Source organism: Psammomys obesus, unplaced genomic scaffold (genome assembly GCF_907164565.1).
Source record: "Psammomys obesus unplaced genomic scaffold, mPsaObe1.curated_primary_1811, whole genome shotgun sequence".
Taxonomy (NCBI): domain Eukaryota; kingdom Metazoa; phylum Chordata; class Mammalia; order Rodentia; family Muridae; genus Psammomys; species Psammomys obesus.
Window position 1 is genome coordinate 17288646 of NW_026596117.1, and position 26267 is coordinate 17314912.

A 26267-nucleotide genomic window follows, 5' to 3' on the forward strand; every position below is an offset into this window, starting at 1 on the left:
TTTAAGGTAACAACTGAACCTCAAATCCATTACTATTCTGGTGATTTTGAATGGGAGGAATCACAGGCAGGCGTGGGATGGCGGTTAAAATATTAAAGTCTGTATGTATTTTTTTTATTATAGTACCTTTGAAGTAAATTACTTTGTGTCTCAATACTCCATGTTCACTTTAGTACTTTGTAAGTCAGTGAGTCAGGTGTCTGGTCACTAAATTATGCCACAGGCTGCACAGCATGTTAGACTATCTAGCAATGCTAAGGACTTTTTTCCTTTGAATTTCAGGTCTTTTCCATCACAAATAATGCCGATTTGTATTTGTGAGCAGAGTACCAGAGTTAGGCAGGTAACAAGGAATTACTGCCCTCTTACTTTGAGGAAGTGCAAGGAAAATGGAAAAATTAGCAGTACAATGGATCAGAAGGCTGGAGATTTAAAAAAGAAAGAAAAAGAAACATTGCCCCTTTTCAGTACCTTCCCCCAGAAGCCATGCACCAACTTTTATAAATGTGGCAGCAGTTTCTTTGTTACTCTAGTCCTTTATTGCTTTTGTGAAATGAAATCAAACATCAGTTTTAAACCCTAAGGCGACATAGAGCATCAGTTAAACACGCAAGCAAGTCATTTGATCCACCAAGACATAGGTAGAGGGGAGTTTGCCCTTCATTTAAAAAATTGTCATTAAAAAGCCACTACGTGGGATTCAACTCGGCCTTGCTCACAGCCTTTTAATAAACACAGCCCGAACTCCAGTATCTGTAGCTTTGGGAGCTGGGAGTCCGGGTTGTAGGTCCTTGCCATGAGGACAGTAAAACTAGTTTTGTTAAGCCGAACTCCCGCGGGAAGCTAAGAATGGGTGGAGGAGAGGGAGGAAAATGGAGAGAAAATAAATGAGACTAGGATGAAATGAAGAGAGTTGCAGTCCACTTTCACCCAATTCTTTTCGTTGTCCCCTCTAGCTTTGACATCCTCCGGTCTCTCAGCCCTGCCCCCTGGCTCTGGAGCCTCCCTCCGGCCTCAGAGCCTATCCCTTTAAATGACAGCTGTGGCTCCAGTCCCAGTTCAAGCTTGACGTCAGTGCCACCTCCCGGGCTGCTAGTAGTTAGTGCCGGCGCCGGCGCTCCTGGCTGGGGCGCTCTGGCTCGCGAGCAGCGGGGGGGAAGCGGGGGTGAGTTTTCTTTGCTTGGGCCCCGCCTCCTGCCCTCCCCTCGGAGAGCCACGCGCAGCCCCCGAACCTCTCCAAGTCTCTCGCACTCTTGCAGCCGCTCGCCCCAAAGGAGCAGCCGTGCCCGCGGAGCTCCATTCCTGAGAATCTCTCCCCGATGGAGCTGGGGTGCCGCCGACGCCGCTGCTGCCGGGAACACTGAGACGCGCCGGGTGTCCGGAGCAGCGCGCCGGCCAGCCGGAGAGTGCAGGGTGCCCCGGCGCACGCCTAGGACAGGGGACCTCGAAGCTCTGGGAAGCACGCCGTGCCGCTCGCCCGGGGTCACCTGGCCGGAGGCGGGGACCATGGCTCTGAAGGACACGGGCAGCGGAGGCGGCACCATCCTTCCTATCAGTGAGATGGTGTCCGCTTCCAGCTCTCCCGGAGCTCCGCTGGCCTCCGCCCCGGGGTCCTGCGCTCCGTCGCCCTTCCCAGAGGTAGTGGAGCTGAACGTTGGAGGCCAGGTCTATGTGACCAAGCATTCGACGTTGCTCAGCGTCCCGGACAGCACTCTGGCCAGCATGTTCTCACCCTCTAGTCCCCGGGGCGGCGCTCGGCGCCGGGGCGAGTTGCCCAGGGACAGCCGCGCGCGCTTCTTCATCGACCGCGACGGCTTCCTCTTTCGGTACGTGCTGGATTACCTGCGCGACAAGCAGCTGGCGCTGCCCGAGCACTTCCCCGAAAAGGAGCGACTCCTGCGAGAGGCAGAGTTCTTCCAGCTCACAGACCTGGTCAAGCTGCTGTCGCCCAAGGTCACCAAGCAGAACTCGCTCAACGACGAGGGCTGCCAGAGCGACCTGGAGGACAACGTTTCCCAGGGCAGCAGCGACGCACTGCTGCTGCGTGGGGCGGCGGCTGGCGCGCCCTCCGGCTCCGGGGCGCACGGTGTCGGTGGCGTTGTCGGTGGCGGCAGCGCTCCTGACAAGCGCTCCGGCTTCCTCACCCTGGGCTACCGTGGCTCCTACACTACGGTGCGCGACAACCAGGCAGATGCCAAGTTCAGGCGTGTGGCGCGCATCATGGTGTGCGGGCGCATAGCCTTGGCCAAGGAGGTCTTTGGGGACACTCTGAATGAGAGTCGCGACCCTGACCGGCAGCCCGAGAAGTACACGTCCCGCTTCTACCTCAAGTTCACCTACTTGGAGCAGGCGTTCGATCGACTGTCTGAGGCCGGCTTCCACATGGTGGCGTGCAACTCCTCTGGCACCGCCGCTTTTGTCAACCAGTACCGAGACGACAAGATCTGGAGCAGTTACACCGAGTACATCTTCTTCCGTAAGTTAGCAGCCTACCTACCTCTGTGTGCACCTCACACCCTTTCTCCACCATCACAGACTCGAAGCGGGAGAAGCCCCGCTGTGACCGGGAAGGGATGCCCCCTGTAGGTGTGCCCTGGCGGCGAGCCTGCTAATCCATACCAGCAGGTCTCCCGCCAGCAGCCCTTTAGCGGAGCAGAGTAAGCTTCCTCCTCTCCCCCATTCCTGGATTCAGGTTCTCTTCCTGAACTTACTGATCCTGCCCTCCTGCCCTGCCTAGCTCCAAGAGGCTCTGGGAGCCCCCTTCCCCCACACACTGCAAAGGGTTAAGAGGTGACCTATAGCCCTCCTCCTCTTATCTGATGAGTTGTGAGTTTAAGGGGTCAGTTTATCTGAGCGTTTCTCCAAAGGGCGACTGGCTGGCATAGAGACAGCGCCTTGCAATGCCAGGATTATCTCCTGCGGTTCGGTCCCGCGCAAGAGCTCCAGTTGTATGTGGTTTTGGAAGGGCACAACTCATGAGGTGGTGACCATGCTTCTAGAATACCTCCTCCTGGAAGCTGGCACATGAGGGCTGCTGATGCCAAATGGCCTCCATTAACTAGGAACAAGACAGGCTTTCCTCTGTCGATTGCTCCCAGTGTCACTGTCCAGTTACATTGTCCAGTTATAGGAGTCAGAGGGGAGACTTGGAGTTTTGGCTTCTGAATACAGCTCACAGGATTGGAGAATAGAAAAGGGGGCAAGTGTGTGTGTGTCTGTGTGTGTCTGTGTGTGTGTGTGTGTGTATGCTTGCGCGCGCGCGCGCTGAGGTGGTGTGTGGAGAGGTGGAGTGTTGAATCAACTTGGCCTCAAAACCTCAACTAAACAGTTTTAATATTAAGGGGTTCGTGGATATATCTTGATTTCAAGGTGAACAAAGTAAAACACAGGTAGAGATAGCAGCAGGGAAATTATTTGGCTAGCACATTCTTTTGTCAAGATGTGCTAGCTTAAAAACCCTCTCTCTCTCTCTCTCTCTCTCTCTCTCTCTCTCTCTCTGTGTGTGTGTGTGTGTGTGTGTGTGTGTGTGTGTGTGCAGTGGGGCGGGGACAGCACTAAAAGCCTATAATGGAAGTAGCCTGGCTTTCATTGTGTTTGCTTTGCTAAGTAGCTCTCAATCGCAAAGCAAAATGAATAATTTTCTGCACCTGAGTAGAGAGTTGAAGAGGGCTGGCCTTATGCAGGTGTAGGGTTGATTGAAAAGGGATTCAGCCTTAGTATTTTCTTTATTTACTATTTATTATTTATTTATGGCAACCTTTGAGGTAGGATGACAACATGTTACTTCTGACAGTTAAATGACCTTTTGAGACAGTGTTGGAGTTCCTGAGGAGAGGACTACCACAGAGCAGCGCATAAATACCCAGCGAAGAAAAAATAAAACCCAACCCCATTTACTTATCTATCATTTCTGAAGGTCTTCCCACACAGTCCACGCTGGCCTTCCATCCTCCTCCCTCTTAGTTCTGAATGCCTTCATCACAGGACTGCTGCCACTGCTGCTCCTTGTTTTACTTATTTCAAAAAACTCTCCATTACATGGTAAAAATGACTGGTGTTGGGAAAGCACACGCACACAAAAAAATTAACGTTTTCTTGTTTGTGTAAAATTGGTATCTCTTTCATTTATATTAACCAATTAAAATATTTAAAGTTAAATAAAGTCATCCTTATCATTGAGACATCGATCAGGATTTTGAATACATTAAGCCTCTTAGATGTATTTCTAACCACTTTGGAATATGAAATGAGGTGAGCGTTTTCACCTTTTCCTTACAGTGCCTTTTCCTTACAGAAGATGCAAACTTGGTTGCACTTCACGATTCTGTTTTTGATTGTAGGGTCAAGTCAGCAAGCACTGAATAGACCTATGAGGGTGGGTTTTCAGGACAGGGTATTTCACAGGAGTTCAGACGGGTCTCCTGACTTCTGAATGCTGAGATTCTCGGCACTTACCAGCATGCCTGCTAAGTGTAAGTGGTGCTTTTATGGAATTAAGTTTCTTAAACTTCATTCTTTCTTTTTTTTTTCTTTTGTCCCCTAATAAAGGAGGAAAAAAGTGTTCATTACAAAAGGAAAATGCAGTCTGTTAATTAAGGTTAAACAATGTCACACAATAGCAACTTACTGTTTGATTTAATTAAGAAACTGATTTGAAAAATCGCCTCAAATTTAGTGCCTGCTGCACATTTAGAGCTCGAGGTGACATTAAATGAAGCTCAAGTTTTCATGTAATAAAAACCCACCAGTTTTTGAGCATTGGCTTTCTTAATGAGCCCTGAGGTTTACTCATAACATTTCCCCAAATTAGACATCTTTATGGAGTATCCTAATTTAGAGGGGAAAAATGTAAAACTCAGCTAAAGTTTGTATTCTTGAAGCTGTAACCCAGTCATTGATACACTGAATTTATTTGTCGATTGTATAGGTATAAGATTTATCTTAAATTACTGTTTTGTTGCATTCTGTCTGCACAGATTATTTTGAATTGCATTCCTTTTCACTGTTTGTACCTGCAGTCCCAATGTCTCTCTCTATCTCTTTTTTCTTTCTTTTTTCTATTTCTATTCTGTTCACTTTGGGCAATGCCAGAATGTTACTGCATTTTTTTTGACAGGTCTTTATTGGAAATATTTATTAATGATACTCCCAAGACCTATATTATTGGATGAACTGATTGTCTGCTCATGTTTTGATGCAGAAAAGGCAACTACACTTTATTTACAATTATTTCCTCTTTGGTACAATCCTTTCATCACAGTACATAACATACACTTATTTAATGTCACATGTCAGGCATTTCAACATACCTTTTGAATTTAAGTTGCTGATGAACTTAGTGGTTTGCTATTGCTCTAAAAGTGACAGAGAGGGTTAATTAGACACAGGACCATCAGATTAAGTACTCACTGTCACTCTTAAATTTCTGAAAAAGGGAAGAGGATGGCAAAAGATTCTGCAATGGCAGATACTAGCATTTGTCAAATGTGGGTGCTCGGCCAAATTATTTACTTGTTTGTGTTTCGGTTTCCCCATCTGTATAATGGGCATTGTCATACCTCAAGTTTATAAAACTTGGGAGTCCATGTAAAGAACTTTTACATTAGAATTTGACCCAGCCAACGCTAATTGGTATTGTTCCATAGGTTATTATTATTGACAAGAGTAATCTTTTATTTTTTTATGGGAAGCATAGTAACTTATTGGCTAATTAGAAAGCTAAGTTAAAGAACAGCATGTCAAAATCTCATAAATTTGCAGTAAGTATTTAAACACTACCTTCCTGGAACTTGAGTGTTTCAGACCAGGTCACCTAGATGTTCCAATAATATTCCTGCAGTTTGTCCAGATCAAATTTATCACTGACTTCTGACCCAGGGCTAAAAAAGTGTTTTAGTACTCCTTGCTAGGACTCGAAATCTCAGCAATAACTTTCTTGGAAATACCAACCTTGTGTTTAGGATACTGGGTTTAGATCCTCATGATTATAGACAAGCTATTAGTCAATAAATACCAGCTCGCCTGGGTTACAAGAACACTTTTACCTATTCCCACTTTAACTCATTGTTTACAAGGACTTTTAAATATAATACAGCACATACCATTTTGATTAAATTGCTCCTCATTTACTTAGAGCTTCTCTTTCTTGGGAAAACCAGAATTATTTATTGGTTTTTCTGTTTTTGTTTGTTTGTTTGTTTGTTTTGTCTTGTCTTTCTGTTAAAAAGAAAAAAAATCTAAACAGCTAGACAGGACAGGTGTGCTGTACTGAAAGGACTATAGACAGGACAGGTGTGCTGTACTGAAAGGACTATAGACAGGTGTTTGCTGGAAGAAGTTGTACTTCAAACTAGCACTGTATGTTCCCTTCACTCCCACAGTGAATTAGTGACATATATTCTTTTCTTTATAACGTTACTCGGAGTCTTGGACTCCCATGTTGCTTGAGCCTTAAGTGTGGTAGGTCCGTAGTCCCAACAATGGAGCAGAGAGAAAGTGAAAAATCAGAATGCAAAATGTTGGGAAGGTGTGTAATACGGTCCTGACTGATGCTCTGGACTCTTATTTGTGGCATAGTCTTCACTCAAAAACCGAGAGGACTTTTATTTCTGGCTTTGCTCTTCCCTACGATTTTAGGGAAAAGTTGACTGACTTTCAAAACAGAACCTGAAGTAAAAGGAACACTTGATTGTGTGATGAGTGCTGTATACACAGTACTTCCTGTAACATGCCTTACGCTGAACATCTGTTCCCTGGAGTTCCAGCTGGAACACTGACATGGATTGGCCAGCTAATGCCCAAGGTTAGCTCTCTACTGGAAACATTAAGGAAGAAAATATATTTCAGCATTTATTAAGTTCTCAGAATTTCAGACTACAATTGGACAAAAAGTATGGCATGAACTGTTAGCGTGTGTGAGGGTAATAATTTTTAGTGTGTAGAAGCTTTCCTTACATTTTAATAAATACATACTTTGCACCTTTTATTTGCTGAAAAGTTTGTTTTATTTATTAAGGATATTCACATATGTATATATGTTTATAATAGTCTTAAAATTAAAATATCATATTTTCCTATCTTTAACACTATGAGAGGGCAGTAATGCCAAAATTTCCATTTTTTTTTACTTTTCTTTTTTATTATTTTTTCTCAATTTATTCATTATATATCCCAATTGAAGTCCCCTCCCTCAACTCCCCCCAGTTCCACCCTCCCACACTGTTCTCCTCATTCGCTTCCCCTAGTCCACAGAATGGGGGAGTTCTCCACTGCCATCTGCCTATAGCTTATTAAGTCCATCAAGACTGCCTGGATTGTCTTCCTCTGTGGCCTGCAAGTCTGCATCACCAGGGGCAGTGATCAAAAGGCAGTCAACTGAGTTCATGACAAGGCAGCCCCTGCTCTACTCACTCAGAGATCCACATGGAGACTGAGCTGCCAACTGGCCACTACTGAGCAGGGAGTCTAAGTCTTCTCCATGTATGGTCCCTGGTTGGTGCATCAGTCTCTGCAGGACCCTCTGGGCTCAGATCCTTTAACTTTGTTGGTCTCATTGGGGGCTACTGTCCCCTCCATGTCTCTCTATCCTACCCCATCTTCTTCCACAAGACTCCCGTACTCTGCCCAAAGTTAGGCAGTGAGTTTCAGCATCTGCTTTGATCCCCTGTTGGGTGGATCCTTTCAGAGGGCCCTCTATAGTAGGCTCCCATGCCGTTGCCTCTCTTCCATTCCTTCTGGTGTCTATCCTGTTTGCCATTCTGAATGAGACTGAAGCTTCCTTCCTAGGGTCCTCCTTAGTTTTCAGCTTCTTTAAGTACCAAGATTTCTTAAAAGTAATATTTATGTGTTGTTTGACAAACCACATATTTAAATATTGACCAATAAAGAAATTAATTTTCACCTTTGTAAATAGAATATGCTTCCTTGAAAAGTGGCAGAATGAATTATGTGTTAATTGTTTTTGGTTTTAAATACTGGTTAATCCCATTACATTATGTATTTTGTATAATTAGATTAAAAACGAGTCAAGTACATGCTGGCTATTGAGACTGGCTTTCAGTAGTTTTGAAATCTAAAACATGGAGGGCTGTACCAAAAATCTGAAATACTTGAAAAGCAGGGTTTCAAATTAACCTTAAGTGTGTATTTAAATACTGGCATAAGTTTTGAGCCCTCCTATTAATGGACTTCAGGGTATTTACTCCATATACCAACCGGAAGCCTACAAAATATGCTGACAAGTTCTCTAATTCAGTGCACTATTTTTAACAGTGAGTGGTGACAACTTCAAAAGGTTTTCTGGAATTTAGTAAAGATTAGATAGGTTTTATTTCTAGGATTTTAATTACATTGACTGACTGTGCTCCAGGTGCTGACCTGAGTTGATTATAGGTGTCCCATGGGACAGAGTCTGTGCTATGTAATTCAAGCTCTCCTGGGACCCTTTATGTAGCCCAGGCTGTCCTCAAACTTACCGTAATCCTCCTGCCTCTCTATCTCTGTAGTGTTGCTATTACAGACATGAGCCACCACAACCAACCATTATCCTTTTTCTTCCCTTTCTCCCTTTTCTCTCTTCCTCATCCCTCACTGCACTCTCTCTCCTCCCTTCTTTCTTCTCATCCCCTACTATCTTCTTTTCCTCCCCTTCCACACTGGCCACTCCCTCCTGTCCTTCTTCAAAGATCCACACAGAGGAGATATTTGCTCTACAGGAGTTAAATCTATAGCCCCCACACAAGTTTCTAGTACTGTACGAATATAGATATAGTTTGCATTTCAACAGTAAAAGACACGAAACCTCTACTGAGTCTGCATTACTTGCAAATTCATTAACTGATCATTGGCTTCTTATCACACCTCCTGGTCTCAGGGTTACAGAACATGGAGTTGAGTCCTTGTTGCGCAGGGAATGTCTTCACTTTTCTATTCTTCCATTGTACAGGAGGTGTGGGTCCAAGGTGGATTTTCTTATGTGTGTAATTATCTGTTTTTTAGTTGGTTTTGCCTAACACTTTCTCATTTCTTATGAGTTTTTATTGTCACCGTTTTGTGCTCTTAACCCCCAATAAAATGGCCAACATCAGTGTTAAAGGATTTAATAAATATCCTGTGTGTGAGTAACTATGTGTAGATTAGAGAATGAGCTAGAGATGTTAAAGATTCCAGTAAGATAGTTACTACTTTGAGATTTAGTTTCCTTTCAGTTTAAAGTGCAGTCCTTGAGCACCTAGCAAGATACATCACTGTCTATACACATAAATTTGTATAAGACAGAAACTTTGCATTTAAGGTGATCATATGAAAGTTTAGGTAAGTGTGAATCATGTTATACTGGTGATACCTAGTATTAGTAGCAAGGATCCAGAGCAATTTGATGAGTACTATAATTACAAAGTACTATAAAGAATTTAAATAAATAAAACATTAACTATAACTTGAAGGATTTTGTGTATTAATTTATTAGAAATGTAAACATATAATGTATATTAGTTATATTTCTATTACTGTGATAGAAATGGCAATCAGACCAAGGGAACTTACAGAAAGGATTTATTTTCTTGTTTATGGTTCTGGAGGGATAAAAGGTTATCACTGCCAGGAAGCATAGCTGCATGCAGCAAGCCTGGCTAGTGGATCAGAGCTGAGGGCTCACATCTTGAACATCAAGGAGGAAGCAGTGAGTGAACTGGCAACAGCCTGTGGATTTTAAACCTCAAAGGCTGACCTCAGTGGCGCACTTCCTCTAGTAAGGTCACAACTCCACATCCTATCAATAGTGCCATCACCTAGGCACCAAGTATTCAAACACCTGAACTTATAGGAGGCATTATCATTCAAACCACCACCCAAGAATGCACCTACGCTTCTTTATAACACAAATTGTGGAATAGAACGTGTGAGGGATAAAATACTAGTTTTTGTGTGGGTTTAGAAAGATGGCTCAATTCTTAAAAGCATATGTTGCTCTTTCAGAGGACCAGGGTTCAGGTCCCAGCACCCGTATAGTTTACAGCTATCTGTACTCCATTTATAGGGGCTCCAGTGCCACTTCCAGTTTCCACAGGCACAAGACACTGTAAGTAACATATTCACATTCAGACAAAACATTAACATACTTAAAATAAATTATTAAGAATTAATTTTGCTGGAAATTATGATGAGAAAATGTGTCTATATTGATCTTGTTTACAAATATATGGAGCTAAATAACTCCACACCATAATCGCCTCCTTTCTAAAAGGCACTTGACAGGTAGAGTTGTTTATTAGTAAGTATAGCAACACCAATTTTACTCATACCTGTTAGCTTTGTTTTGATAGTGTTAACAAAGATAGATGACAACAGTAGTACTAATTTTGATGGCATCCAATGGGATGCTCATTAATTTTATGCTTAGTCACTAGTTACACTACTGCAGCACCTTGTCAGCACTTAAAATGACATTCCTACCACATTGCAATCATTATCCTATCATTGGTGCATCTATAGAAAAACAAGGAAGACACAAAGGATGTAAGAAGCAAAATGTTGACTTCAGTAACCAGAACACTGTGTGATTTTACCACTTAATTGTGTTGCTTCAATATTCTCACTGTTTATAGAAACAAAAACCTTGATCGTGGGCTCTGTATCATATTGCTTTCACAGCCATTTGAAATTTGCACAGTGTAGAATTTACAGGACAGGCAATGAGTACTGTCAGTTAGAGGTAATGTAGAAACTGTTGGCCATTAGAAGTTAATTATTAACGCCATGAGTGATTTAAAATTTTATAGATTCTTTTTTAAAAAATATTGATTTATTTTTATTAATTAAAGTTTATTCACTTGGTATCCCAGCTGTAACCCCCTCCCTTGCTCCTTCCCAATCCCACCCTCCCCCCTCTCCTTCCATGACCCTACCCAAGTCTACTGATATGGGAGGTCCTCCTCCCCTCCCCTCCGACACTAGCCTATCATGTCTCATCAGGATGGCTGCATCTTCTTCCTCTGTGGCCTGGTAAGGCTGATCCCATCTCAGGAGGAGGTAATCAAAGAGACAACCACTGTGTTCATATCTGAGACAGTCTCTGTTCCCATTACTAGAAAACACACTTAGAGAATGAGCTCCAAAGGGCTACATCTGGCAGGGGTTCTAGGTTATCTTCATGCATTGTCCTTGGTTGGAGTATCAGTATCATAAAAGATCCCTGCCCAGAATTTTTGGTTCTGTTGCTCTCCTTGTGGAGCTCCTGTCCCTTCCCGGTCTTTTTATCTCCTCCTTTTTTCATAAGATTCCCTGTACTCTGCCCAAAGTTTGGCTATGAGTCTCAGCATCTGCTTTGATACACTGCTGGGTAGAGTCTTTCAGAGGCCCTCTGTGGTAGACTCCTGTCCTGTTCTCTGTTTTCTCCTTCTTCTGATGTCCATCCCCTTTGACTTTCTGAATGAGGATTGTTCATCTTACCCAGGATCCTCTTTCTTGCTTAGCTTCTTTAGGTGCACAGATTTTAGGATGTTTATCCTATATTATATGTCTAATATCCACTTATAAGTGAATATATACCATGTGTGTCTTTCTGATTCTGGGATACCTCACTCAGGATGATCTTTTCTAGTTCCCATCATTTGTCTGCACATTTCATGATTTCCTTGTTTTTAATTGCTGAGTAGTATCCCATTGTTTAAATGTACCACAATTTCTATATCCATTTCTCAGAGGGACATCTGGGTTGTTTCCAGCTTCTGGCTATTACAAATAAAGCTGCTACGAACATGTTTGAGCAAATGTCCTTGTTGTATACTTGAGCATCTTTTGTATATATGATTGGGAGTGGTATTGGTGGATCTTGAGTTAGCACTATTCCAAATTATCTGAGAAAGTGGTAGGTTGATTTCCATAATAGTTGTACAAGTTTACATTTCCACCAGCAATTTCTGAGTGAGGATTGATCATTTTACCCAGGGTTTCCTTCTTGCTTAGCTTCTTTAGGTGTACAGATTTTAGTATGTATATTCTGTATCATATTTCTAATCTTTCTCCACATCCTCTCCAGCATTTGTTGTCACGTGAGTTTTTTATATTAGCCATTCTGATGAGTGTAAGATGAAATCTCAGGGTGGTTTTGATTTGCACTTCTCTGATGACTAAAGACATTGAACATTTCTTTAAGCATTTCTCTGCCATTCGATATTCCTCTATTGAGAATTCTGTGTCTCTCTGTAACCCTTCTTTAAATTGGATTACTTGATTTGTTGATGTTTAACTTCTTGAGTCTTTTATATATTCTGGATATTAGCCCCTGTCAGATATAGGGTTGGTGAAGATCCTTTCCCACTCTGTAGGCTGTCGTATTGTTTTGATGACAGTGTCTTTGCTTTTTAGTTTCATGAGGTCCCATAGATTCTTTAAAAACTTCTGGTTGTGGTCTTTTCTTTATTGTATAAACAGTTTATCTCCCCACCCTGAAGAAAACTAAAGTATCCATTGAACCAATTATAATAGTTTAATGAAGTAATCTGTATAAAACATATAGCCATACCACAAATAAATAAGTATCAACTATTTCCATTCACTAAGTTAAGAGTCTTCAAGTACAAAGCCAGTTTCTTTTATCTGAAAAGTGTTTAGTAATATAATTCTTTTGTAGAATGGAAAGATTGAAGATGGAAAGCAGTAGTTACTCATATCTGCCTAGGAAGGGTCTGTCATCATTAATGAGCTTTTCTTTTAAACTACTCACCTACTATTTATAATTGCAACATGATACTAAAACAACTTTATTCTAGTTGGTTGTCTATTGTGCCTGAAAAAAAAAAAAAGTATTCTTTCAGGCTTAGCACTGGCACTGGGCAATTTTGATATAATTATTAAAAGTACTAGTTTGAGCTAGAGAGATATCTCAGACATTAAAGGCTATGGCTCACAATCAAAATGAAAGAACACTAGTTTTCAAGAAAATTGGCTAAACCTATGAAGTGTGTTCAGGCAAAGCACATCCTATGTACCTTCCTTTATTTATATTTTTGTTAGGAGTTTTCAGCGTCAGTTATTAACAGTTTTATGCAAGAGACACTGGGATTCAAACATTGCCCAGAGTTTGGGCATTTGGCCAAAATTTAAGACTGCATTTTATATTCAAATACATATATTTTCAATTTGAGGAAAGCAGTTAGCTGTCAACTCAATCAGTTCCTATTGAAATTCTCTGACATATTCTGAATATATGCTTTCTAGTAGCTGAAATCCAGGTATTTGAAGAAAGCAAGAAAAAATTGGCAGCCTTTTGGGGATAATTCTCTAACACTATGACCTTGTTACTTTCAGTTGGTGGAGACTGTAGATAGCACTTCTCTTTGCAGGTGGAGAATAAAGATTCAGGGATTCAGTTCTATAGCAACTTCCGTTTTTGATAAGAGAGTGGCTTCCATGGCAACTGAACAGTAAATGGTGGAGGGTGGTCTTAATGTGGTTATGAATTATTGGTGTCATCTCTATATTGTCTTGGAGGATAGATGAGTCTTCCATACTAATTCTGATTTTTAATATGAGGAAAAAAAACAACAACAGTCTTTGGACTTTTAGTGTTAATTTTCTTTATGTAAATGTGTTATTTTATGTTTCTTTATTTTTCTATATTTCAACGAATAGCGCAAACAATAGTAGAACTGTATCCTTTTTCTTTTTATTTTTTTACCTACATAGACTGCTTTAGGTAACATATGCCAAGTAATTTGCATTGAATAACAAGAGGGTATATCTTCCTGTTTTGTTGTTTCCAACTGTTATTTCTTAAAAGAAATACATAGAGGAAGCTATCACCGCCAAAACAATTCCTAAAGTGTTAGAACTTTTCATGCATTAACTCATTCAATGCATTGAAAGTTAATATATATATATACTACCCAACTAAGAAAAATTTAGTTGGTTTGTTTTAAGCTATCAAATCTTACCTAATATTTAGTTATTTTATTCCATCAAGGCATATATGAATTCTTTCACCAGTGTTATATTGTTGTCAAGTGCTGAAGATATAATAGCAAATATTATTGAGCAAGTACCACCAGGGCCACAATATACGGGTCTGTATCATATGTCTGATTTGTCTTTAGGAAGCATGCTGTGTGCCTGGCTACTGAGTGTCTTACTTTTGTATTGTTTTGACAAAACACCATAATCCAAGCAACTTATAAAAGAAAACATTTGATTGGGACTTACAATTGCAGAGGGTTAGACAGGCAGGTATGCATGGCACTGGACCACTAACTGAGAGCTTAAATCCTTACTAGCAAGTAGGAGAGGGAGAGAGAGAAAGAGCAAGCAAGTAAGACTGAGAAAGAGAGTGAGCAAGAGAGAGAGAACAGAGTGAGTGAGAGAGGGAGGGAAAGAAAGACTTTAAAAAAAATCTCAGAAACTCCACAAGGAGAGCAACAGAACAAGAAAATTTGAACACAGACAACTTCCCAGAGACTCATACTCCAACCAAGGACTATTCATGGAGATAACCTAGAACCCCTGCACAGATGTAGCCCATGGCAGTTCAGTGTCCAAGTGGATTACATAGTAATGGAAAGAGGGACTGTCTCTGACTTAATCTGATTGGCCTGCTCTTTGATCACCTCCCCCTGAGGGGGGAGCAGCCTTACCAGGCCACAGAAAATGACAATGCAGCCACTTCTGATGAGAACTGATAGACTAAGATCAGAAAGAAGGAGAGGAGGACCTCTCCTGTCAGTGGACTTGGGGAGGGGCATGCATGCAGAAAGGTGAGGGAGGGTGGGATCAGGAGGGGAGGAGAGAGGGGCTTATGGGGGGATATAAAATGAATAAAGTGTAATTTATAAAAGTTAAATAAAATTAAATAAATAAATAAATAAAATTTAAAAGAGAAAAAAAAATCTCAAAATCTACTCCAAGTGACAAACCTTCTTCAAGGAGGCCACACCTCCTAGTCCTTTCCAAATAGGTCCAACAACTGGGGACCAAGTATTAATACATGAAGCTACGAGGTCATTCTCATTCAATCCACAACAACAAGTAAACATGCAATTAACAAATATGATGGCCAAGTCTGAAGGTTCAGCTCATGGGCAAAGACAAACTTTATCCTTTATTAAATTTTGGTCACGTAAGTCTATGGATGATTGTATTTGCATATGTGTGTTTATTTGTGTGTTTGTGAACATATTTATACAAGCAAGCTTATTTTGGCCAAGTATCAAGGTAACTCTATCATTGCCAACAACTACAAACATGTCCACTGAAGAGTAGCTAAACAATGTGTTCAGACAAGGCAATGTTGACCTTTTGACAAAAGTTTAGAGAAAAATTAAAGATTTTTTTTCCCCATAGTGATAATCTTTCTGGTCTCTGAATTACACATGAATTCTTCACTGAGAAACTTTACAATTTACAAAGTAAAAACTATTCAAGAGTCCAGGTTCCTGGCATCATTCTAACAGACACTGTCTATTACTCAGGAGCAAATTCTAATGTCAAATTAAGATAAAGGATATTCCTATTTATCTTTGACTAGTACCTTATTATTAAGATTAAATTAGAACCAGCAATGTTCTCCAGTTAGCGCTTCCTTTCATTTGTCTACCTATTCTTTATCATATTATACTGCCTTGTCACAGCGGCCGTAGATGTTTACCATATAACAGAAGAAAAAAAACCTTGCTATAGTTTTTAATGCTGTTGACAAGTGGATTTAAGAATAAATATGCCAGGGTACTGCCTCTTGATTAGTTTCTTTGGATGTACAGAATTTAGTAGGTTTATCCAATATTTTATGTCTACATGAGTGAGTACCATGTGTGTCTTTCTGTTTCTGGGACAGCTCACTCAGGATGATCCTTTCCAGTTCCCAACATTTATCTGCAAATTTCATGATTTCTTTATTTTACATTGCTAAGTAATACTCCATTGTGTAGATGTACCACAATTTCTGCATCTATTCTTCAGTTGAGGGGCATCTGGGTTGTTTCCAGCTTCTGGCTGTTACAAATAAAGTTGCTACAAACATGGTTGAGCAAATGTCCTTTTTGTGTACTTGAGCCTCTTTTGGGTATATGCCTAGGAGTGGTATGGCTGGATCTTGAGGAAACACTATTCCTATTTGTCTGAGAAAGTGCCAGATTGATTTCCAGAGTGGTTGTACAAGTCTACATTCCCACCAGCAGTGGAGGAGGGTTCCCCTTTCTCCACAACCTCTCCAGCATGTGTTGTCACTTGAATTTTTGATCCTGGCCATTCTGATGGGTGTGAGGTGAAATCTCAGGATCATTTTGATTTGCATTTCCTTGATGACTAAGGATGCTGAACATTTCTTTAAGTGTTTCTCTGCCATTCAATATTCCTCTATCGAGAATTCTCTGTTTAGCTCTGTTCCCCATTTTTTAATTGGATTCTTTGGTTTGCTGCTTTTCAGCTTCTTTAGTTCTTTATATATACTGGATATTAGCCTTCTGTCAGATAAAGGGTTAGTGAAGATTCTTTCCCAATCTGTAGGCATTCATTTTGTTTTGATGATGGTGTCCTTTGCTTTACAGACATTTTTCAGTTTCATGAGGTCCCATTTATTGATTGTTGCTCTTAGAGCCTATGCTGTTGGTGTTCTGTTCAGGAAGTTGTCTCCTGTACCAATGAGTTCTAGAGTCTTCCCCACTTTTTCTTCTAACAGATTTAATGTGTTTGGTTTTGTAATGAGGTCTTTGATCCACTTGAACTTTAGTTTTATGCCAGGCGATAAATATGGATCTATTTGCATTTTTCTACATGTAGATATTCAGTTAGATCAGCACCATTTGTTGAAGATCTTATTTTTTTTTCCATTGTATGGTTTTGGCATCTTTGTCAAAGATCGGGTGTACAACCCACAAGTTTGTGGGTTTACTTCTGGGTCTTCTGTTCAGTTCCATTGATCAACCATTCTGTAATCCCCATCCTGAAAGGAAAAGAGGATGAACATCAGAAGAAGAAGAAGAAAACAGGAAACAAGTTAGGAATCTACCACAGAGGGACTCTGAAAGGCTCTGCCCTGCAGACTATCAAAGCAGATGCTGAGACTTATGGCCAACTGTTGGGCAGAGCGCATGGAATCTTATGAAAGAAGAGGGAAATAGTAAGATCTGGAGAGGACAGGAACTCCACAAGGAGAGCAGCAGAACCAGAAAATTTGAACACAGGGGTCTTTCCAGAGACTCTTACTGCAACCAAGTACCATGCATGGAGATAACCTAGAACCCCTGCACAGATGTAGCCCATGGTAGTTCAGTGTCCAAGTGGGTTTCATAGTAATAGGAAGAGGGACTTCCTCTGACATAAACTGATTGGCCTGCTATTTGTTCACCTCCCCCTGAGCAGGGAGCAGCCTTACCAGGCCACAGAAGATGACAATGCAGCCACTCCTGATGAGACCTGATAGACTAAGATCAGAAGGAAGGAGAGGGGGACCTCCCCTATCATTGGACTTGGGGAGGGATATGCGTGAAGAGGGGAGAGGGAACGTGGGATTGGGAGGGAAGGAGGGAGGATTTTATGGGGGGGATACAAAATGAATAAAGTGTAATTAATAAAAATTTAAAAAAGGAAAAAAGAAACTAGGAAAAGAAGAAAAAAAGAATAAATAAGCTTGGAAGTTTAAGATTAAAGTTTTTGAAGCTTAGTATATTTGTTCCTTTTATTTCTTGCTAGACTGATGAAAATTCCGGTCTGATAGATGCTAGAGCCATTATGATTTTTAGTTTTTTCATGCTGTATGAGAATTTTTGGCTTTTAAAATAAACAATCCTTTCAAGCTGTCTGGATTACAGCTGCTGCCACTACACCATATTTATTATCATAATACTTTGGTACTTATCATTCATACTTGTGGAGCTTACTAATATCCAGTGTTTTTAGACATAAAAAGAAAAAAAAAAGATTTATCCCCTGTTTTAGCACAGTCACTGTACTCTTGGGAAAATAGAAATGCTTTATTTTTGTTACACTGTATGTATTGTTTTATAGATTGAGTCATAACTTCACAAAAAGATATGCTGGAGCCCCCATCCCATGCTCTACTTGTTCTGTACCCCATCTTGTTATGGTTTCTTTACAGAGGTAGTCAAGTAAAACGAGACCACTAGGGTGGAATTTTTTTTTATCAGTTCCCATGTCTAAAGGGGAGATTTGAATAGAGATTAAAGATAGTTACACAAGCACAGGAAGAATGACAACTGAACATGAGGGCAGAGATATATGTCACTCATATAGAAGCAAGAAACACTGGCCAACGAGCACCAGAATCAGGAAATAAGAGTGGAATGGACAGCCACTTACGGTATCCAGGATGATCCAAACACACTAACATTTCAGTTCCAGACTTCAACATCCAGAACTGTATTAATACTGTTGTATTATTCAGCTACTTGATTCAGAATGCTTTGTTACATCAGCCTTAACACATGACTAAAGTGGTTTCAAGATGTTTATAATATTAAAAATGCTTATCTTGAAAAAAATAATGTTTTTCAAATTTCCTATATTCCTGAGAGGCCAGTTACGTCTAACAAATTCCATCGTAGCTAAGTAAAGCTAGGAAGAATGCTTTAGAGTAATATGTTACTCTAGTTCTAATGTGCTACACGTGTTGGAAAGGCTGTACTTTCATTCATTTAAAATAGAGTTGCTCAGGAAAGAATGCTAGGCATAGATTCCAGAGCCCAGAACCTCCCAGGCACCTCAACACATCCCATGCCTAATGCAAGCCACTCAAAATAAGACTTCAGTACAGTTCCTGGCTCTCCTGGCTCTCCTGGCTCTCCTTATCCCTCAGCTCGCAATAGTGTTAAGTTACAGAATTTGATTACTGTGTATAAGCCAGGACACAAGGCACTATGTGAAGTCGATCTTTAAACCCAGACAACCCCAGTACACCCTCATGCTCCATGGTGCTCATTGCATGTAAAATTCTCATGTCTATCAATATTTTCAAGTTTTATACCATTTGCCAACACCACATCAGTATCTGCAAACAATTATATATCACATATAGTATATACATGTGTGTGTGTGAATAACTATTCTTCATTTTTAAATATGTGCTTGAGAAATGAATGTGTGCTTAGGTTTGTCTTGCCTACCATGGTAGTTTGCTTTTGTTTGCTCTCACATTAAGTGCTTCAGAAATGATTTCTGCGTTTTCATGCATGCATAGAAGAGATTGTTTCTCATTGTGGCATGCAGAACCATCTGTAATTGATCTGGGTCATGATGCCTTCAGTCTAGTCATGTGAAATTCTCTGAGTATACGTCTATGATGGGGATCTTGGGGCATCCAACTGTAAAGATACCGATTGACTAAATGGTGGCAGGAAACCATGTAAGAGAGTGCACAGTCACATACAAGTGTGGAGCTCCTTGCCCTTATTTCCTGCCTTCCCCCAGCTCAAAACCTCAGCTTTAAAATGCTTGCAAATGTAAGTGATGTCTCATTATAAATTGAAGATTTATGTTTTTAATTTTACATGTTGGATGGAAATAACATTTTTATTCACAATCTCTGTAAGTTTGCATATTGCCAAAAGTTTGAGCAAGTGTCCAAATTGTCTATCTTTTTGGCTACTTCATCCTCTAATAAAATTTTAATTGAGAGCCATCAAGATAGGTTAGGAGTTGAGGACACTGGCTACCATTCCTGACGACCTGAGTTTAGTCCCTGAAATCCAAATGGTGGAAACAGATAACGGATAACTGATTCTCTCAAGCTGTCCCGTGACCTCAAATATGCCCTGGCATGTGCACATCCATGTGATGGCATGTGTGTGTATGCACGCACACACATACACAATAATATATTGTATTAGTTACCTTTATATTGATGTGTTAAATTATCACGACCAAGGGGAACCTTTAGCAGGACGGGTTTATTTTGAGCGTCTGGTACCAGAGAAATGAGTCCCTCACCATCAGAGTAGGATTGCTTATGGCCACAAGCACCAGGTATATTGGAAGGAACAGATCAAAGTCACATCTTTAACTGTAAACAAGGAACAGAGAGAGTGAACTTGAAAGGGTGATTCTTTAAACTCTCAAATTCCACCTTCAGTGAGGTAGTTCCTCCATCAAGGACACACCTTCCCAAATAGTGTCACTAACTGGGGACCAAGTATTAGAATTCCAGAGCTGGTGGGGGAACATTTTCATTCAAACCATTGCATTCATAAACACATACACACAAATAAATAAAAATTCATGAAATAAATACAATAAAAATCCCAACAGCAGCAATAGCGCCACCATTACATGTTCCTGCTTCCAACCATGAGCTGTCGTTTATGCAAATGAACATTTTCCAAGAGGAGACCCTCAGCTCTCATCTGCCTGACCTTGTCTTCCTGCCAAGCTCAGCATGATATCCTGTGAGGGTTGGATGACATTTCTTGGAGGATGGTGGTCATCAGTGACTTCTGCTAACACGTCACATGTCTCCAATTCATTCAGTAAACAACGTCAAATAGAGTCTGGTTGACTTCAGCAACAGCTTTTGTCCTGAGAATGGGCAAAACCCAGCAGCTGCGTGGCTACATGGTAAACACCAGCATACAGACAGGACAAATGCCCTTGTCTGCAAGAGAGTGGATTTCTTGTTAAAGCCATGTCACAGTGCTTGATTCTTTCACTGAGTAGCCTGTCTTGTCGGCTGGTCTCTGTGATTCCTTTCTCTGTCTTCAGGGAAATGCTTTCCCGTGGGCTGTCCCCGGCAGTTACCTCTGAGGCACATTGGGCAGTGTGCCCTCTTTACAGCCACACAGATTTCACAGCTCACTTCATGTGTTTGTAGGTCAGAGGCTTTTGAATTGGTTTCAGGGCTAAAAAGCCAGTGCTGTTCTTATCCAGTCTTCCACTTCCTTTTGCACAAAATTCATTCCTGAAAACCTTTGGAGCACTCTTGCTCAGTTTGGATAGAAAATTAACCAAACACATCTTAATGATTTTTAGAGGTGAAGACTCATTGATGCCCAATGTGAGCCAGTTACTTCTTGTTCTTTTTTTTAAATTTAACAGTTTATTTTATTATTATCATTTATTACAACTTATTCAATTTGTATCTCGGATATGACCCCCTCCCTTGTCACCTCCTGATCCTACCCTCCCTTCCCCTCTCCCCCATGCTCCTCTGTTCATAATGTGCTGGCTTAGGAGAAGCTGCCAGCTTCATCAGCAAGGCAGTGGCCTTTCTGGAAAGGAGCATCGGTCACAGCTCCTGCTAAGGCTGCAGTTTTGCAACAGCTCCTCAGGTTTCCTTGTTGCCTTTGCTTTGTTCAAAACTTATCATGCAAATTTTAAATAAGTAAAAAATAGATTGGTTTATAAAGCTTTCAGCACATTCAACCCTTAGAACTAACAGTTATCAAATCGTAACTCCATCTCTGCTTTTCATTGCTGATGGCATTAAAGCAATCAGAAAATAATGGTATTGTACTCTGACACACTTAAACATGTAAAACCCTGTACATTACAGTCTTTGAGTAGACATTTTATAGGTGGATAACACATTCTGCAGTGTGTAGTGTCTGGCAGTACCATTTTTAATGCTACTGAGAATAATTGGTAGATGGGAGCGATTTGATCTTTCTCTTCTCAATAACTATTTGAGCATTTATCTAAGTGTTTTCTTTTGTGATACAAAATTGCCCCATTCAAATCATATATTAGGTTTACAAAACTGTGGTGTATAGTCTTTTATTGGTTGAAGTTTTAAAATGAAGAACGTTTAATAATGAATTAGTTAAGATGCATTTTATAGAAGAGAAACAGAAAAGGAGTCAGAATCTTATTTGTTTTTACTTATCATATAACTTTAACTGGTCACATGTAGAATATTATCTCATCACAAATCAAGAAATTTAAATTTCAACCATCTAGATTTTTTTTTACTCATTCCTATATCCTTCACAGGGCATCGCATTTGAATTTGAGAACATCTGAAAGACAACAATTTTATTAAGATACTTCTGAAAATATAACATTGTATAGTTTTCTGATGGTCTTAATTCATATTGTGTTGACAAACACAATCACAACTCCAACCTCAGAGAGGATAATCAGTAGTTTATTCTGGAGTCATATATGAGTAATCATGGCTTGGGATCACAGATTTCAATTACATCAAGTTCCATGTTCCTAAGTCATAATCTCCATAAGGTTTTATAATAATAGACTCAAGTAAATAATAAAACAAGACTTTTTTTTTCAAATTCTTTTATGTACACATTGTAGATGCCTTGCACCAAATAATGGGATTTTCTGATATATATTTTGGATGCTATCTGATAATTTTATAGCCATTTAATTGGTGAAAACTGTGGGGACTGTTAACAGGTTTCAAGGAATTTACCTAATATCTATGAAATTTTTAGTTCAGACATGGAAGTGGGCAGTAATTGGCTGTTAAAGACTATGGACTGCCTAAGATAGTTTGGCTCTGGACTTGTGACCATTCAGCCTCTCCACATTACTGAAGTGCTAGTCACTCAAATGGTCTTTGTAGTATTCATTCCAGGAACCATTTTATTTCAGGAACTCCCACTCACAAGTGCTGTGGATATGGTGGAAATAGAACTGTAACATCAGAGCTGTAATACTCCAGATGTATTACATCTTGTTGTAAAGTCTCACATTCAGTACTATTTGACATTCACTATTGTTTCTTGACTGAAGTCATGAGGATTGCTTGGTTCTATTAGCCAGGATTTTAAATAAATGTAAGCCTTCAATTTTTCTAGAAAGGGATACTTTGTAAACTATATGCACAGTGAATGCTCTGTAAAGCCTCAAGCCATGCTTTCTACTCAATTGTCACCTGGCTTGTGTAACGGGTGAGTAGTGATACTTGATGACTATGTTTAAGGAGGAGAGTTCTCTAGTAAACTTGGACTCCATTTTTATATATAAGTCCCTTATAATTAATAACTTTGTGACTAAGTAGTTCTATTTTTCTAAAAGCTTATATTCCTTTGTTATGTTATTGGATAAAAGGGTATTATTTTAGGATGTTGCTCTTAAGTTTTAACAATGTAACAGGCATAAAACACTTTACATAGCATCTGATTCAAGTATGAGTCACATTAAAGTGAACAATTTATGTATTTGTTTATAAAAAGCAATGCTAAACCAGAGAAGGGAGTAATTGAATGAACTGAATGTAAGGGTCATGGGGGAGAATGTGAGTAAATCATCAAAGAAAATTGTTGACAGGTCTGTGAGTACCTGTGTTTCTGGGATTTCACTAGCTAGTTCACTGATGTGTGGCATGTAGATAAAACAGTTTTATTGTGATTAGCATCAGAGAATGTGTTGGAGGATAGGGAATTCTGGAAATGTAGGTAGAGACAAGAAGGCATAGCACATTAAATATATTTTAATTAATTTATTTATTTTTATTAATTACAATTTATTCACTTTGTATTCCAGCCGTAGTCCCCTCTTTTCTCCCCACCCTCCCTCCTTTTTTTTTTTTCCCATATCCCTCCCCCAGTCCACTGAGATAGGGAGAACATCCTCCATTCCCTCTGACCATAGCCTATCAGGTCTCATCAGGACTGGCTGCATTGTCTTCCTCTGTGGCCTGGTAAGGCTGCTCCTCCCTCAGGTGGGGGTAGTCAAAGAGCCAACCACTGAGTTCATGTCAGAGACAGCTCCTGTTCCCCTTACTGGGGAACTCACTTGGGGACTGAGTTGCCATGGGCTACATCTGTGCAGGGTTTCTAGGTTATCTCCATGCATGGTCCTTGGTTGGAGTACCAGTATCAGAAAAGACCCCTAGGCTCAGATAATTTGGTTATGTTGCTCTCCTTGTGGAGCTTTTGTCCCCTCCAAGTCTTTAATCTCCTTCTTTCATAAGATTCCTTGTACTCTGCCCAAAGTTTGGCTATGAGTCTCAGCATCTGCTTTGATATCTTGTTGGGTAGAGTCTTTCAGAAGCTCTATGTATAACAAGGACATTTGCTCAAACATTTTCATAGTAGCTTTATTCATAATAGCCAGAACCTGGAAACAACCCAGATGTCCTTCAACTGAGAAATGGATATAAAAATTGTGGTACATTTATACAATGGAATACTGCTCAGCAATTAAAAGCAAGGAAATTATGAAATGTGCAGGCAAATTGTGGGAACTAGAAAAGATCATCCTCAATGAGGTATCCCAGAAGCGGAAAGACACACATGGTATATACTCACTTATAAGTGGATATTAGACATATAATATAGGACAAACAAACTGAAATTTGTACACCTGAAGAAGCTAAGCAAGAAGGAGGACCCTGGGTAAGATGATCAGTTCTCATTCAGAAAGGTAAATGGGACAGACATTGGAAGGGAGAGAAAAGAGGGAACAGGACAGGAGCACATTAGACACTCATTAAGTGTTTTCCTTTTGTTTCCATTTTATTTCATTATTTATTTATTTATTTTTAATTTTTTATTTTTATTAATTACAGTTTATTTACTTTGTATCCCCCCATAAGGCATTCCCTCCTTTCCTCCCAGTCCCATCCTCCCTCCCCCTTCTTCACGCATGAGCCTCCCCAAGTCCACTGATAGGGGAGGCCCTCCTCTCCTTCCTTCTGATCTTAGCCTATCAGATCACCTCAGGAGTGGCCGCATTGTCATCTTCCATGGCCTGGTAAGGCTGCTCTCCCCTCAGGAGGAGGTGATCAAAGAACAGGCCAATCAGATTATGTCAGAGGCAGTCCCTCTTCCCATATTAAGTGTTTTAAGCCTGCATGTAATGTGCTCCATTATTCATTTGCCCATAATGACTATGACAGCACTGTAACACACCTAATGGTGGAAACTGAATTTCTTTTTAGCTAGTTGGGGGCTATTGAAAGGATTCAGACTAGAGATAAACTAAGCTAAGATAGGTTTGTGACAATAAGAAGTGAGGGATGAATTCTTTTCTGAAAGTGGTGCATTCAGAGAAATCTAGGGAGGAAGGAATGAAAGCATCAGGACACCATCCTGTGACTCATTCATACACTTTCCTCGGGAGCCGCTTTGAAGAAAGGAGAGAGATAGATGATCATGTCTAATCTCTTTGTCAAGTGGCTGGCCAAGTAAAAGATGAATATTTCTTACAGGGAGAGACCTTATCTCATGAAGGTCTTTGCCAAATGACCCTGGTTGAAGTGTGGCATACAGTAAATAACTATAGAATCGATGAGGCAGAACTTGTAGAGGCTACCATGTCAACTATTCATTTTCTGGGTGTGTGGAATTTAGAAGCTTTCAGGATCGTACTCTTCTCTATGTGTGAGGAGATCCATAAAATTCCTTATTTTCCACAGATTCGTCATTGAAAACTATGAGTCAGGCATTGCATGTCCAATGAAGGACAGAAAGACCCGGGGAGTTATTAGGGATAGTACAGACCTCTACTGTTTCAGCTCTGCCTGTATATTTTCTGCATCTGTGCCTCACATTATCAGTCTATCTAAGAACTCACTATGTAATCCAAGATGTCCTCAAACTCTTGTCAACCTTCCTATTCTTAGCTTCTTTACCTCTGGGATACTAAGCTTCCAATGTTTGAAGTCACTTATGACACATGCTATTCTGATTTCTGATTTGTGAGATATTGAGTCAATCGTGTAATTTTATCACAACCCCCCTGGGTGTTAAAGAGAAGTGGGTGGGAAAAAGACCTCAGAGCTATTGAGGCATTGGAATTGCTTATATTAGAGGGAGGAACATTAAACGAGGGAGTCTTTTTGCCATTCTTAATATGGTTAGCAAGTAAGTTTTAGACATTGAATTTGATGTTGTTGTGAAACTTTTAGATAAAATATCCTCTATGTAGATCCTGAAGGTTATATGACTGGCTACTGAGTTGTGGGAGGCACATGTTGAAGATGTTGAAGAAAAAGGCAAAGAGGAAGGTGGAGCCAATATTAGAAACATTGTAAGAGAGAAATGGATGTGAAAGCTATGAGGAAAAATTAAGCATAAAGAAATGTTCATACACCATTGAAGACAAAGTAGAAAGGCAGTTGTAGATTAAGACTAAAGACATCAATTATATTTACCAATTTGGAGTTTATTAGTGACTTCAGAGATAATTAAATAAAATTATAAATCTGACGTACTAAATTGTATTACAGGGGATAGTCTCTGGTTTGGAGCAGCAGTAGAGAGGGTAGATTATTAATACTGATCTCATCCGTGAATTCCTAGTGTTGATATTATGAAGAATAGATGGGGGTTGGTTAAGATGATAATAGAATAGTTGATATGGCC

At 40.3% G+C, this 26267-nt stretch overlaps 1 protein-coding gene across 1 annotated transcript in view; it reads left to right on the forward strand.

Moving 5' to 3' along the window:
* The first annotated feature begins 574 nt into the window (after nt 1-574).
* Kctd8 (potassium channel tetramerization domain containing 8) overlaps nt 575-26267 on the forward strand; it is a 282452-nt gene continuing 256759 nt past the window's right edge. The window contains exon 1 of the mRNA XM_055629461.1: nt 575-2476. Within this exon, the coding sequence (XP_055485436.1) occupies nt 904-2476 (1573 nt within the window). The 5' untranslated portion in view covers nt 575-903. The remainder of the gene's footprint in view (nt 2477-26267) is intronic.